The sequence below is a fragment of the Amphiprion ocellaris genome, chromosome 3 (genome assembly GCF_022539595.1).
Source record: "Amphiprion ocellaris isolate individual 3 ecotype Okinawa chromosome 3, ASM2253959v1, whole genome shotgun sequence".
Classification (NCBI taxonomy): Eukaryota; Metazoa; Chordata; class Actinopteri; family Pomacentridae; genus Amphiprion; species Amphiprion ocellaris.
Window position 1 is genome coordinate 12,081,324 of NC_072768.1, and position 14,848 is coordinate 12,096,171.

Here is a 14,848-nt window from a genome sequence, read left to right on the forward strand (position 1 = left end):
GCTCTGGGTTACAGACACAATGTCCTCATATTATGACTGGCATGCTGAAAACAATTGTCGGAGTCCTCAGTTCACACCATTACAAGTACAAGTGAGACCTTGCGGCTACTGTAGCAAATAGCACAAATTATGAGGGCCGTTTTAATGGCACTCACTACTATTTATCATGCTGTTTTAAATGTTTTGCTCATTTGTTTCCATTAAATATTTCATCTTCCCTTAAATATTCATTTAACTTCCTCTTTAAATTTTTTACCAGTCTCTTTGCAGTTGCTATCTTCTTGCCTCCCTTTTAGGCTTTGCAATCATAAATAATTATTCATCTACACCCAAAAAGAGATTGCATAAAACATGCACATGAATCCTTTTTGTCTTTTCTCATTAGTGATATACTTCGAGTAGCCTAAATACTTCCCGCTACCCCACTTATGGAAATTGGTTGGAGAACCTTCCTAATGATTCTGCTTCGCAAATAGGATACAGCCTCCATTTCTGATCCTAACGCTCATCCCTCCTTTCATGAAGAAAGGGGGGGTCTGCTCCAGATCTGGAGTTCTTGTATTACTTTTAAAAGGAGGAATCAACCTGATACATCCCGAATAAGACAGTGCTGCTTTGGCTTTTAATGTTCAAACCAACCGCTGGGCTACAGTGGACACACTGTATTTGCAACAATAGCTGTCTGTAGCTGGCACTAAAGGCAAGAGGTTTACAGTAGTTAACAAGGCAACAACATTACAATTATTCCCTTTCACTACAGTTACTTTCTACTGATTCCTTCTTGCTCCTAACATTTCATTTTGATAGCAGTTGCAGAAAAAAAATCTTCATTTTTGTCATGTACTTGTTGGACAAATTTCAAAAGCCAGGGAAAGGGGGAAAACTGCACCAACTATTAGATTTATAAATTAAGTGGGTTTACTAGAAATATTTTGGATGTTAAAACCGTCTTTTAACATACTGTATGTTAATGGTAAAACCTGGCTCAATAGATTATTCTTGACTAAACTGGCAACATTTGTCTTAATTTGTTAGATAATTTCCACATGGCACATTAGCATACAGCACCATGTTAGAAGGTGGAAGGGAAGCATAAACTCTCAATTTGCCTGGATTATCCTTCTGTGATGAGGCCTAATGATCCAGCAGAGTAAATAGCAATGTGTTAATTAGAAATTACACTGAATGATCCGCTGCACACAGAGGAAACATTAACCAGGCAGCATCATTATATTAAATCTACAGCTGATTTTCCTTTTCTTTTTGAAAATGAAATGGGACTTATAGTTATCCCCAAAAGGCATTTGTTGCAGTACAGACATCCTCTGTACTAAATATTTAATGATAAGACCAAACCTGAGTGATGACTCCAACCATATTAAGAACTGTATTGTTAAAAAGACAAATAATTATTCTTGAAGTACAGAAGACAGCAGCAAGTCACCGCATAATTCAGATAGTTAAGGAAATTAAGTGTTGTAGTTTTCAGGTGCCGGATTTCTTCTCACTACATGTCCTACTTTGGTAGGATTTGCTTTTCAAGGGGATTAAAGTAGCATTTTATCAACAAATGCATCCCCAAGATTATAGTGCTTAGTGTAAGCATCTGCCTCCACCTAGTGGTAAATGTTGGTTACTGGGGTAAAGATAAAACATAGATTTAAATTCTAGAAACGTTATTAATTTTACGTCCTGAAATAATTAAAAATGTATTGATGTGATCTTAAATAAAAAAATATCCCTGCTACATATAACCATAAAAGAGTAATTATAGATTCTTAACTGTAATGTACTGTCATTGTCTGATTCTTGTTGTATTTTTGTTTGGTACTTATAAATCAGTGTCCTTACTTTTAAAAAACAGAAAATTAAATAAATAAATAAATGTTTTTTTGGATTAAAGCTGCAAATAGCAAAATAATAATAAAAAAACACTGGACTACTAAATATGATAAACATATTTGAAAGCTTGTAAAGTAATACTTCCTTGCTATTATAAAGTTGACGCAAAAATATAAATGAAACACCAAATGGAAATAATAAAGTCAGTAGGTCTATCTATAACTGTACTTAAGTATTATTTTTAGTATTTTTTACAGACTGAAACTGGAAATTGAATCTTCACAGGCTACAGCAGCATTTTTCAGGATATTTGCAGCAGTGACATGACTGCGTGTAAGTGTTTCCATTAACTACATATAGAACATTACTACTCGGATAAATAAAATACCAACAAAAATATAACCGGTAGCCGTGTAGCAATAAACAGAAGAATTTTACTGTTTTATTGTTTCATTGTAAGTTGTAGCTGGATAAGGTATCATTAGGCTATGGACTGTGTTTTTTTTCGTCATTAACACACATCAGATTTGATTTGATTATTATTAGTTATTTAACTGGAGTATTGTGTTATGGGGCTTTATGAGTGAAGTTTATCTCCTCACCAGTACCTGCATCTCTTCTCCTGGACAAGTTAAAGGGTTGGATATTGAAATTACTATTAAATAAACAAGAATACCAAAGGTATGTCTTTACATGTGATTATAACTTTGTACATTATCATAAATAAGACTAACTCAAAGCCACAAAGTTTGAGAATCACAGATCTAGCTCACCAGCACTCCTTATATTACTGCAGAACATTTTCTCAACACTTTTCCAAAAGCAGCTGGCCTCAACAACAAAACCCAAGACATAGCTTTCTCCCCATACCTGTTACCATAGATACTGACTCAATGCATTACATTTACACAAGATTCTAAATTGGATTATTAATATCCTTTTGCACATTTGAAGTTGGTTACATATTTTGCACAGCCCCGGGTGAATAATTTGCACTTTCCTGCAAAGTTTATCCAGCTGTCTCACTTAAATAACATTATTTTTATCATTTAACACTCAACAGCTTTGATACTGTTGCTTTTTGCGTGATCTGTAACTCTCACTTCTAATTTGTCTTGTTATACTTATTGCTAATCTAATCTTTGATCTTTCTATACATTTTTCTACTTGATGTGAACATTTTTAAAAGTAAGGTGAAGGCTGTCTGCACTTTTGATCACTTAAGTTTCTGTCTCATCAACTTTCAATTGTACTGTACTGGTGTATATTTCTCTTACATGCTTTTATTTCCCTCACTTCTTGTCTCTCTTGGTTTTAGTCGATGAATTCTAATTACTCTATAAATCTGTGTGCAGTTTTTTCAACTTGTCTCTACTGTATTTGATTTATTACATTTTTAATTAGAATTTTGTTGTGTACCTATATTTTGTTTGTTTTACATTTGCCTGTAAAGCACTTTGAATAACATCTGTGTATGACAAGGTGCTATATAAATAATATTGAGGTCAGTCTTTTCTGTTCCGCAGCAAAACTCCAATTCTCCAATTTAAAATCTTCGTAAATAAAGTGTTGCTTGGTGATAAAATTGACTGAAGTGATTCTGAACATTAGATAAGCTTTATAGAAACAAAATAGGTTAGCTTAACTTTGACTGAAGCAGTGCGTTACGCTCGTTTACCTTGAAAATTGTGCAATTATCAGTTTAGAATCTGAGGTCTGCTAAGCAGAAGTAGGCCGCCGATGTTTCGAGATTTTATCAACCTCTCTAACATGACATTTAAGTGGAAAGTTCAGATACAAACCTGCAGGAAACACGAGTGGCGACTCCACAGAACGCTGGGTACCGCTAGGTGGCCGAGCGACAACATAGTGTTCGCTAGCGCTGCTAGCAAACAGCTAATTCTGCCGTTGCTGAGACTGACACCGGAAAACTCGGCATTTTACGCAAGCTGAAGGTGACTTTATGCTTAACATGGACCCACTGAATGACATTGCTTCTTAGTTGACAGCTGGGTTTATTTAATGGACAACAGTAGGCGTTAGGTGGACAGCATAGCTTACCTTACGCTGTGGCTGCTGGCTAAGGTAGCTTACTGTAGCCCCGAAGCTAGCGTGACTAACGTCTGTTACGTCCGCAGGAGAGCATTCTGACTTGGAGGAAGGAAGGAAGCTGATAAGTAGGACCGCTGCTCATGCAAAGCTAGCACACTTTTGGACTCCCGAGTTCACACTGTGACGCATTTAGAAAAGGTGACTATCTGGGCACCCCGTGCGACATTTGACACTATTTGTTTAATAAGATATGCTGTTAGTTGCCGTAGCAAGCTGTTAGCAACACGTCTCTTGTTTAGCTGCACAGCGGACGTCAGCTAGCCACCTAGCCAAAAACTTCTAAAGAAGTTGTGCAAGTCAGACTTAGCAGATTGATTGATTCGGGTAACTAGCTGGGCGGTGTTTTAATCATTTTTTTCCGTCGGACTCTTTAACTCTGACCCGCTCCAGCAGCAGGGCGACCGGAGAAACTCATGGCATCGGATGTGATTGAGAGTGAAGCGGTGCTGAAGGGTGTTAGTGATACGAGTTTGAACAATAGCAGCCAAGAGTTTGTCAAACCCAGGAGGACTCATGAGGATTTGGCCAACAAACAGACTTCCAGTCCCTCATCTTCCGGGGTGTCGGGAGAAGGTGATGACGAGGAATTAAACGAATTGCAACATAGCACAACATCTACAGTTGAAACGGGAGAAGAGGCATATGAAGACAGTTTAACCAAATCAAGAGGTACGCCACAGGAAAGGACAACTCCAGACAATGTGCGGACACAGTCGGGGGAGAGAGTCTCCACTCCAGTCGGCCTTCCTCAGCCACGGTCACCATCTGGACTCGTTGGAAGGTCTGTATTTATACATTTTGGTGTTTACCCGGCCCTAAAAACATTAGCAAGGTTCAGGTTTCCTCGTTCCAATGCAAGAACGCTGTTCTCCCAGCATACTGTTCACCTACGACAGATGACAGTCTATGTTAGAGTCTAATGTTTTTCAGGGCACTGGGTTTGAAAGTTGTTTGACAGACCAGAGATTCTCTGTTACTTTATTCTATTTATGTGTCCAGCTTCTTAAGTGAAGACCTTCTCTTACAGGCAAAACCTAACTGTTGGACACAGATCCCAGAAAGAAACATAATTACAGGATCCTGTGCTTCCTTTTAAATATATAACCTGTTTTCAGCAAGCCAAATTAGTGCTTAACCTGAAAAAAAGGCATTAATAAAAGATGGGGACTTATCATTTCCAAGCCTTTTGGCATTTTGCTGTTTGCAGCCTGGCCAGGAAAGTAAGTGAAGTTGCATGATAGACCAAGGCTGGTATACTACATTATAATGCAATTCAGTACAAAAGCATTATAGATTTGGACATCAAAACTTACCATATTGTTAAATGAACACTTACTTCTCTTGCACAGTGTAAACAAAAGCAACAACAGCGAAGCAACCTCACATACACAGCATCAGTCAGATTGCCATTCATTACAAGTTTATGCGCATCATTATAGTTGCAACACTGTTGCACATCTGTATTTGAATTACTTTTAGAAATGCCTACCGTAATATGAATTGTGCTCTTGCATCTTTAATCCTCATGTAGAATAACTTTTACTGACAGAAGTGTTATCAATTTAAACTTGAAGAGAACTTCACTGAAACCAAAATAAGCCACTCACTTTCCAACATAGACTGATTTATGTATCATAGAATGTCATAAACTGGATCATGCTTGGGGAACTCGGACTGTTTCTCTCGAACTCTTGCAACATATATAACCAGACTGCAGCGTACTGCTGTAAAGTGAACTACATTGAGATAAACCACAATAATGAATCCTGACACCGTTCATAATAAAACGGGAAGACAGCAAAGAAAATGTGCGGATGAAAAAGAGAATCATATTACAGAATAATAGTGCCTTCAGTGTTGATACAATCATGATCAAGAAACCTGAATTCTTTTTGAAAATTTTGGTCAACTCTGATAGACAACATGTTTTTACAGATTTAATTTGATGTTGACATTTCTTTAAATTAGTGTAGAATGTGTATTGTATATGTGAAGTATCTTGAGGGAAGTCTTGGCCAAGAGGTGTCACCATTGTCAAACTATCCACCATCAATCTGCATCTTAATTTAGCTCTTCCTTATTGCTGTAGTTGTTTAAACTGTCATTTATCGCTTGACTTCCTATTGTAGCTAATTCCAATTAACCAGTGCACTTTTATTTCCAAAGGTGCCTCTTCAGGAAACCACATTCCTGTAGTCGTTGGATTTCACTTGTAATGTGGGGATTAGAGCTGTGTATAAGCAGACAGCTACACTGATACCTTATGAAATGTTGAGCACTAAATGCCCAGCATGTTTTTCTGTCTGGAGCACAAATAGAGTCGCGTACACGATTAGTGCATCAAAGCCAGCTCTGTACAGCACAGATACTGATACCATGGTCAGCATTAGCTAGTAGTCTTACGGTTTATAAACTAAGCTTGTAAGCTTTTCAAGAAGCCAGTGATCTGATTATATGGCCAGTTGTGAGCTGAAACTCTTGAGGAGATTCTCGAGCATGGGACTAACAGTGCAATGCACAGCATCTGTCCAGTCACTGCCTGGTAATAACAAAGGTATCATGGTTGTTTTCTTCTCATGTCAACACAAACTTTGGTTCATTGGAGAAACAAAAAGCAATGAGGACATGTTAGCTTTTAGGATTGCTGTGATGATTAAGAGCTATGCTGCCCAGCTGCCAAACATGAACAGAACTTTCCCTGAGTTGATGCAGCATTTTGGTGAGATTGGCTACAGCACATGAAAACCTGTTTCTGCCTTTTATTATACAGTTAAAAAAAATGAAGTTGAAGGAGAACACAGGAAATGCTGCTTTAGTTTTGCAAAAAGTGCTTGAATGCAAAAGTGACATGAAAAGTTTGTTAGTTCTAAAGATGTTTCTGTTTCTTAATATTAAAAACCAACATAACCACATAGTATTTACATCAAATTTCATATGTTGATCTACTAACTCATAGGTTCATTCATTCAGACTGAAAGTAGAAGAAAGGAATTATATCCTTTACATATCAGTATAGCATATATAAATGATTTATTGAGAAGGTTAAAAATGGAAATTTTGTTCATCATTTATTCACCATATGAAATCAAGTCATTTTTTCATGATATAATTTGGTATTTATTACAATTTACACAATTCCTTGCAGAGTGTATAATTATGTGCTTTGGTATACTTGTTATCCACTAACTTTGTGAAGCTGTTAGTTGCTGGGGGTATTAACCCGAGAACAAAAATTGCCTTTGACTCTTGGCAAATCAGTAGAACTTCAACATTTCCTCCATAATCCCTTGAGGATTGTACAAGTCACAACTGAAAGATGACCAATTATGTCTTTGGGCTTCACACATAATCTTTGTTTGCCCTGCTTTAGATGCAAAGGGATCCGGAGCTCAAGAGAACCTTTTAACAATTCGAGACCATAAAGATTAAAAGATTGCGTAAACTTGTTGTGTTTTCTTTCTTAGCTTCGAGCGTCAAGAGTCAGTCGCCACAACTGAAGCGCGCTTAAGAATGGAAGGAGTTGAACTTAAGGAAGAGTGGCAGGATGAGGACTTCCCAAGGTATTGTCTCAGTCACACATGGATCATACTTCATAGCTTTGTCATATGTTCTGGAAGTTACATGCACCATAGACATACTGAAGGCAAGATTACCTTCTGCTTGAATATTAGGCCCCTCCCAGAAGAAGAGGAGCTTGAAGATGACCTTTTCGCAGGAACCTCTGAGGAGGGAGACCCTGGTATTGACAGTACAGTATTACACTATACACTGCTGCAGGAGAATATTAAGGAACATGTTCACATTTTTTTAAAGTTAATCTTAAATGTCACACGTGTCGCATATGTATGTTAAGAGAATTACTGGTTGCTGAAATGACTATTGTTCATTCTTGTTGGTGTATTGTAAAGTTCATCTAAAAGTAGTACATTGCAACAGCAGCCTGAGGCCTCATATTTAAACACCCATGGAAAATGGTATTTTCTGAGGTGTTTTTTTGAGTTTAAAATCCTCTCAGGCAGTGTTTTCTTTGCAGAGCTGCAATGGAATGATATTAACAAAAGCGGGGTAAAGTTGAATCTTGTCATACAATAAGAGTAACAATAAAAGTCCCACTTTATTAGTGTGACTCAGACTTTTAAAGTTCCATATTAAATGAGGCTGAGCTTCAGAACATACAGAAACAAGCTCTCTGAAATCTTGTCCCCAGTCATTTAAATGTAAGGCTGTGTATCAAAACACTGATATGAAACATGTCCTGGGGCTAAATGACCAGAGATCAATAAGCTCCAACATTATAATTACCTATATATCATTGCTACATAAATGTTATGTTGCATGTTTTATCTCACCGAGTCTATTTCACATTCATCCATGATGCGTCAGAGCTAGTGTGCAAAGGGCGAGGCCAGTTTTCTGTCTTTGATACATGCACACACACACACACACACACACACACACACACCCACACCCTGTTCTCAGTGACGCTGTTAGGGAGAAGTTAACATTCAGAAGTATGGTTACACTTCACTGTAGTTGATGCTTATCATACTTATTGCCACAAATACAACAAGTATTTTGCATTCAAGTGTGGTAACTTGATCATTACATTAAAACACTGAGTGAGAGTTTGTCTCTTAAAGGCGCTGAAATGCAGTTTTCCACGGAATAGCTTGTAGTTCATCTCTTATGTTCTGTATGCTAGCAGCCTAGAACCCTAAACGCAACTATATGAACATGAGTGAGTGATTAAAAGTAGCCATTAGCTAGCTGCTTGTTTACCGATGGGTGCATTTATAAATTCAGTCTGAAATGGTCAAAGCATCATCTGAACCATCTTTCACAAATTCACATTTCCAGAGCGTTCAGAGCAGAGGGCTTTAGTGATTTGTGAGCTTTAGGTAAGCTCTGTCTTGCTTTGTTTTCAGCCTTTCTCTTACTGAATGTTGGAATTAGCAATGGTGGAAGAAGTATTCTGTTTTGTTATGTAAACTATGTATCCCGCAGAGTAAAAATACTGTCAAAGAAAATGTTTGGTCTAAAAAAGCAAAATAAAAAGAACAATTAAGAGTACCATTAAAGTAGTGAATCGATAAGCAGTACCAGTAAAAGAAGTAGTATCACTTAGTATTATATTTTATTATTACTGACTATAAAAAATCTGAACCTATCCTTAAATTGTTCTCACAAGCAGTATAACAACTAATGATTTGATATCTACAATAGGCTATGCAATGACCCATGGCAAGAAGGCCAAGAAAAAGCTCGCAGCTCCAGACATCAGTCTTACACTGGACCGCAGTGAAGGTTCGCTTCTCTCTGATGAGCTGGATGAGAGCACAGAGCTGGACCTGGACGACATCGACACTCCATCAGACAACAGTAATGAGTTTGAATGGGAAGGTAAGGGTTTTACATTGTGAAGACAGTGATAAGACCTTAGCTTTATTCCATAGGAAGTATCTTTCAACCTTGTTTGTTTTATTTTGCCCTATTAATACATAACATTAAATATTAAACTTTAGATGATAAGATGGGAGGTGCAAAAAAACTTTCCAAGTTAATATCCAAGATAGATATTTATAAAAGCTCTGTCCTTGGGTTTAATGGCCGGCTTGTTGAACAGAAGCTTTTATTTCCTGGTTCTTAGTATCCATTGGCATTTTCTTCCTTTCATTTTACAGGTTTGCTTAGGCAGCTGACTGCCTGCAGTGTAGTTAAAATATGCTTTGTTGTTTTTGTGTTTCCAAACTGCTGCCTTCCTCTTTTTCACTTGGAAGAATTGTTTCCATTCTGTGCCTGGAAACAGGCTGCAGGCCAGCAACAGGTTTCTCTCTTCCTTGTGGTAAGGTCTCATGGACAGCCTTCATTTTCTTTACTGCAAACCATGAGTCAATCAACCCTTATTGTCCAAATCATGTTGTCAGTTTTTCAAACAAATCATGGGTTGGGTTTTTTTTTGTGTGTTTCACACCCTTTCATTTTCACTTTATGTTTTTGCTTGTGCCATTTTCCTTTCTCTCAAATTTTCCTATGTTGGAAGAAACAATAGCAGCTTGTCACTTGTGGTTTAGGTAGCAGTGGAATGCTGCAGCTGTCAGATATCAGCCATTTTAACATTGCATTTGTGCTAATGATTATTAGTCATTCAGTGTGTCGCATATTACAGGAACCACAAGAAATTAAACAACAAAGTAATACATTTTAGCATAATAAATATGAACCTAATAAGTTTAGTATCCAATTGGAGGCATATATATTTGGCATTTTGCCACCTGAATTTATTTTCAGCGTAGATCTATATATTGGGGATAAGGGGTAGTTCTGAAAAAGAAACACATACCAGTATTATAAATTAGGTTAATTTTGGAAATAAGCTGCTAACAGAAAATCCTCATAACGATGTGTTGTTGTGATTTGGTTGCACTACTTAGTTATTTTTGATTCTGCTTGTTGCATGCTTGATAAATGTGATCATGTGATCATTTGAACACTGCTTAATTTCTGCATCATATGCGGAAAACATATTCTGCCCGTCATGCAGCTAATCATTCTGCAGGAGATGCACAGAAGTCCTCAGGTATATTTCAGCCGTGGTGTATGGCGAGTATTTCTTTGATACATTTGTGTCTATTTATTATACCGTGGCATACCATGTTAATGGAGTACAGTACGATAGCACGGACTTTCCTAGAAAATAGTGAAAGGGAGACATGCAATTGAAGATTTGATTGTTGGTGTTGATTTAGAGAAAAAGCATGCCATCAAGATTCAAAAGATTAAAGCAAAAACCAAAAGCCTGATGCATGTGATTGGAAAGTTAAAATATGTTAAATTGAGTGATCTTAAAATTTTATGACATTTTTGATCAAAATGATCTGATTTGATCACATCCAAGGGTTGTAATGTTCAGTGTGTAGGTTTAAAGTCACTCTTCTTCTTCTTCTTCAGATGATCTCCCTAAGCCGAAAACCACAGAATTGCTGCAGAAAGGTGTGGAGTCGGTTCAGGAGTATTCAGCCTTGGAGGAGAGGGAGGAGGGTAGACGCTGGAGGGTGTTTCGTTTTGGAGACCAGGAGCACAGAGTGGACATGAAGGCTATTGAACCTTACAAGAGGGTTATCAGTCATGGAGGTCAGTGGCATTAGATGCTGGCACAAATATAATATAGATGCAGTAATTTTAAGTCCAGTGTTTGACATGAGTTGTATTTCCTCAAAAAAATCAAGCAAAAACAATCAAATTTAATTTTGACAAAGTATTTTCATGTTGCAACATTAATTTATGTTAATTGACGTTTTAAATTTTCACTGCAGGCTACTATGGAGATGGTCTGAATGCCATAATTGTGTTTGCTGTGTGCTTTATGCCTGAGAGCAATCAACCAAATTACAGATACATCATGGACAATTTATTCAAGTGAGTGTTTATTTGAGTTTCATTAGGCTGTATAGCACACAATTTACAGCCATTGCTAATGGGATCTTTTCTTTGGCAGGTATGTCATCGGCACACTGGAGCTTTTGGTCGCTGAGAACTATATGATTGTGTATTTAAACGGGGCAACATCTCGGAAAAAGATGCCAACTGTCGGCTGGCTCAGAAAGTGTTACCAGCAGATCGATAGGAGGTAATTCTGAGTGGTCCAAGCTTGCAAAACAAGTAGTTTTTACAACAAACAATGCAAAGACTTGCATTATTACATAGATTGTGTAATCAGTTGACACACACTTCTGTCATTGTTTTTATCCAGGTTACGGAAGAATTTGAAGTCCTTGATAATTGTACACCCCTCTTGGTTTATTCGCACCTTGCTGGCTCTCACAAAACCCTTTATAAGGTAACTGCTATGTTTAAGGTCATTAAAACAATCAAGTGAAGCTATTTCTGGGTAATTTTCAGATGTTGACATTTCCTGCTTCTTTTTTACAGCTCCAAATTTAGTCAGAAAATCAAGTACGTGTACAGCTTGACAGATCTTGCTGAACTAGTTCCAATGGAGTACGTGTCTATACCAGATTGTATCAAACAGTAAGTATTCTAACACATTAGCACCGTTCTCATATGGTGTCTACAAGTTAAAACAATAAATTCAAATAAACAGAATTATGGTTCGGGCCTTCTGATCAGATTTATATTTAGTGATGAAAAGGTGGTGCTCTTTTCTAAGTAAGTATTCACGTATTACTGTAGGTGGCGCTGCAGCTTTGTGCTTTTCCTGGGTGGCTAGTCTATACCACATGTAAGTTCTTTGAGAAGTGTCATTATATATAGGGTCATAACTATTGAAAACATTTAATCTGACTGTCTTCTATACTCCTATTAAACAACATATTCTTCATCACTATTGATCTCATGCTGGGGAATTTCTGTTGCTGTGTTCTTCCTTGATGTGGCTCAATGCTCAGCAGTCCTTGTCTTGTCAGGCCATTTGAAAAGGCAGCACAAATAATCATCGTGACTCAGTACAATGTTTTGCTCTTTTGCATCTGTGGTTGCTGTTGGCTGTGTATTTTTCCCTTCTTTAACCCCATTTCCCTGCCCCTTCTTAAGGTTTGACGACGAAAAAAATAGGAAAAGCCACAAAAGGTATATGCACTTTCACCCAGGGTCAGTCTCCGCATCCTTTGCATTTCATTTAACTAACAATGAAATGATCAGTTGGCTTTCGGAAATGCACCAAGACACCTAATTCTTCGTCGCAGTTTTGTATTTGGATGATTTTCTGTTACCTCCTGGCCAAAATCAACAATGTACCTCCGGAATGTACCACATTTTCCTCTCAGATGATTAAGACATTAACTGAATAACTGATTGTTTTTCAAAAATAGGTGCCTTGGTGATTGTTTTCTTTTCTGAGCCAATACGTGAAGGTCTTCACAAAGCCAGATCATGCTCAGTGTAATTATTATCTCAAAGTAATATATTGTTAAAAGTACCATGTACTTGTAATCCATTTAGATGTTATTGTTGAAAGGATAGCCTTTATCCACTGTGATGCTCGTTTTTAGCAAGACATAACATGTCAAGTTATGTCAAAAGCCAGCCAGAATATTTCGGAGAAAACTGAATGAGTTGATTTTTTTGGTGTGAAAGTTGGGTTTTGTAAAAAGGTTAAAAAAAGTTTAGAATTTGATCTGGTTGGCGTTTGGGAAGTTTGTTAACGTTTGTGTGACCGAATGGGGTGGAAACACGGGGAAGTAGTTTGACTTAGTCACTGTGGTGTGTGGTTGCACTTGAACCATGTCCTCACATGGTTCTCCTCAGTAACTGGCTCTCACTGAACACTGCTTGTTCACTCACACAGCTCTCTGCATGACTCACTGCATACCCACTCCCTGCTCATGTTTGGTAATCACTCCAGACTTTTGTCAGCCTAGCTCCTTCACACAGAAATAATCTCATTTCTGATAAATATTGAGTGTACAGTTGCTGAGTTGACAAATTTGCTGATAAGGAATGTTAGATTACTAGAAAAGAATAATGATTGTGCTGTTTTAGAGAACTCACAGGGTGATAGAAGAGATTTAACTATTGTTTTTTTTACAGTGTATGAAACGATTAATTGTACTCATTTGCGTAAGTTTCTTGGATCATTGACTATTAACTTAAAAGACAAATGTACCAGAGCCCCACACATTGCATTGTTTCTGACAGTATTAAAAAACTAAGTGCATTTTAAGCAAAAAAGAATGTTTTTTTATACAATATATTATACTATTCCTGTAACTACAACAGCTCCAATTATTTCCAATCTTTTGTGGATGATGAAAACATGCAGATAAGCAGGTTCTTTCCTTCTACAGTACATATTTAAGTACAAATGAACCTGGTATTTAAGGGGCCTGAAGGAAAAAGAGAATGGATATTATTTTTTAGTTACTGCGTATATTGTAACAATGGAATTATTAGTATTATGACAATGGGTCTGGTTAAATCCAAAATTTCTTACACTGCATTTACACAAAAAAAAAATCCTTATGTGTTGATGTTCAGGTATTAATCACATATCAGGATGTGATTCTGCAAAAATTGTGTGAGCGTGTTAGGTGACATCCCAGTCACACAGACGTCTGATCACTGTTGACTCTGTCTGCAGAATCGACCAAGATATGCACGGCAAAGCGGAGATCGCCACTGCTGCTGTTCCAGAGTGACCCTGCTCGCACTGCGTGATGTGGAGGAGAACGATGAAGAATGTTTAGAACTGCAGCCACTCTCATGTTTATGTGACTGGAGACTTCTTTGTGTCAGGAAAAGTGCCTTTTGCGAAACGATGCTGCCTGTTACATCATGGAACTTTTTTTGTTTTTGTTTTTTGCTGTATTTGTGTATCAAGCAGCTTGATCTTCAACATTGTGTCCACATGCTGTCTGAAATGTTTTTAATCCTTTTTATTTACTCTGGTATATCCTGTCAACCTTAGCTTATCGGTGTTTCCTAGTCCACTGTTGTATCTACACTTTATTTAAGGCACTCTGTTACAAGTGGTTGGTGCATGTTCTGCTTTATTACATTTAAACATATGTATATTTATATTCAAAAGGTGTCAAAGGAGAGAAATTAATATATTTTTATGGTTGATCTATTTTAAACTGCATTTTACATCTTTGACCCACCGAGTGGGATTTCACAGAGCGAGTTTTGACGGCACCTTTTTCACCGTTCACTGCTGATGTTCTCTGTTAAAATCCTGCCTGGGGAAAATAAAGTTGTATTTTTTTTGCCATTCACTTGAATGTACCCTCTGACTCGTGGAGGTTGAACATTTGTGAATCTCAAAGATGTAGGTCTTATTATTTCCTCCGAGTAAAGCCATAGATCCAGACCCCATTGTATTGTATTTTTATTTATTTATTTTATGTCATTTAGTGCGAGTTGTAACAAGATGGAGACA

At 37.3% G+C, this 14,848-nt stretch overlaps 1 protein-coding gene across 3 annotated transcripts; it reads left to right on the forward strand.

The window, feature by feature from the left end:
* Nucleotides 1–3,696: 3,696 nt before the first annotated feature.
* On the forward strand, nucleotides 3,697–14,779 carry bnip2 (BCL2 interacting protein 2). 3 transcript variants are annotated; one of them, XM_035952960.2, is made up of 11 exons: nucleotides 3,697–4,735; nucleotides 7,419–7,514; nucleotides 7,626–7,693; nucleotides 9,178–9,354; nucleotides 10,903–11,085; nucleotides 11,268–11,370; nucleotides 11,450–11,581; nucleotides 11,705–11,791; nucleotides 11,884–11,982; nucleotides 12,505–12,561; nucleotides 14,051–14,779. In XM_035952960.2, the coding sequence occupies exons 1-11, from the start codon at nucleotides 4,368–4,370 to the stop codon at nucleotides 14,106–14,108; spliced, it is 1,428 nt and encodes a 475-aa protein (XP_035808853.2). In that variant the 5' UTR covers nucleotides 3,697–4,367; the 3' UTR covers nucleotides 14,109–14,779. The 3 variants fall into 3 exon arrangements, with proteins under 3 accessions (XP_035808853.2, XP_023136348.2, XP_023136349.2); XM_023280580.3 differs by having other exon boundaries at nucleotides 12,505–12,540; XM_023280581.3 differs by lacking the exon at nucleotides 12,505–12,561 and having other exon boundaries at nucleotides 3,699–4,735.
* The last annotated feature ends 69 nt before the right edge of the window (nucleotides 14,780–14,848 follow it).

Excerpts from the sequence above, each read along its gene's own strand:
- bnip2 (XM_035952960.2), top strand. The coding sequence starts at position 4,368 with ATGGCATCGGATGTGATTGAGAGTGAAGCGGTGCTGAAGGGTGTTAGT. Across the intron at positions 7,694-9,177 it reads CTCTGAGGAGGGAGACCCTG|GCTATGCAATGACCCATGGC; the intron begins GTATTGACAGTA and ends TATCTACAATAG. Across the intron at positions 11,086-11,267 it reads GAGGGTTATCAGTCATGGAG|GCTACTATGGAGATGGTCTG; the intron begins GTCAGTGGCATT and ends TTTTCACTGCAG.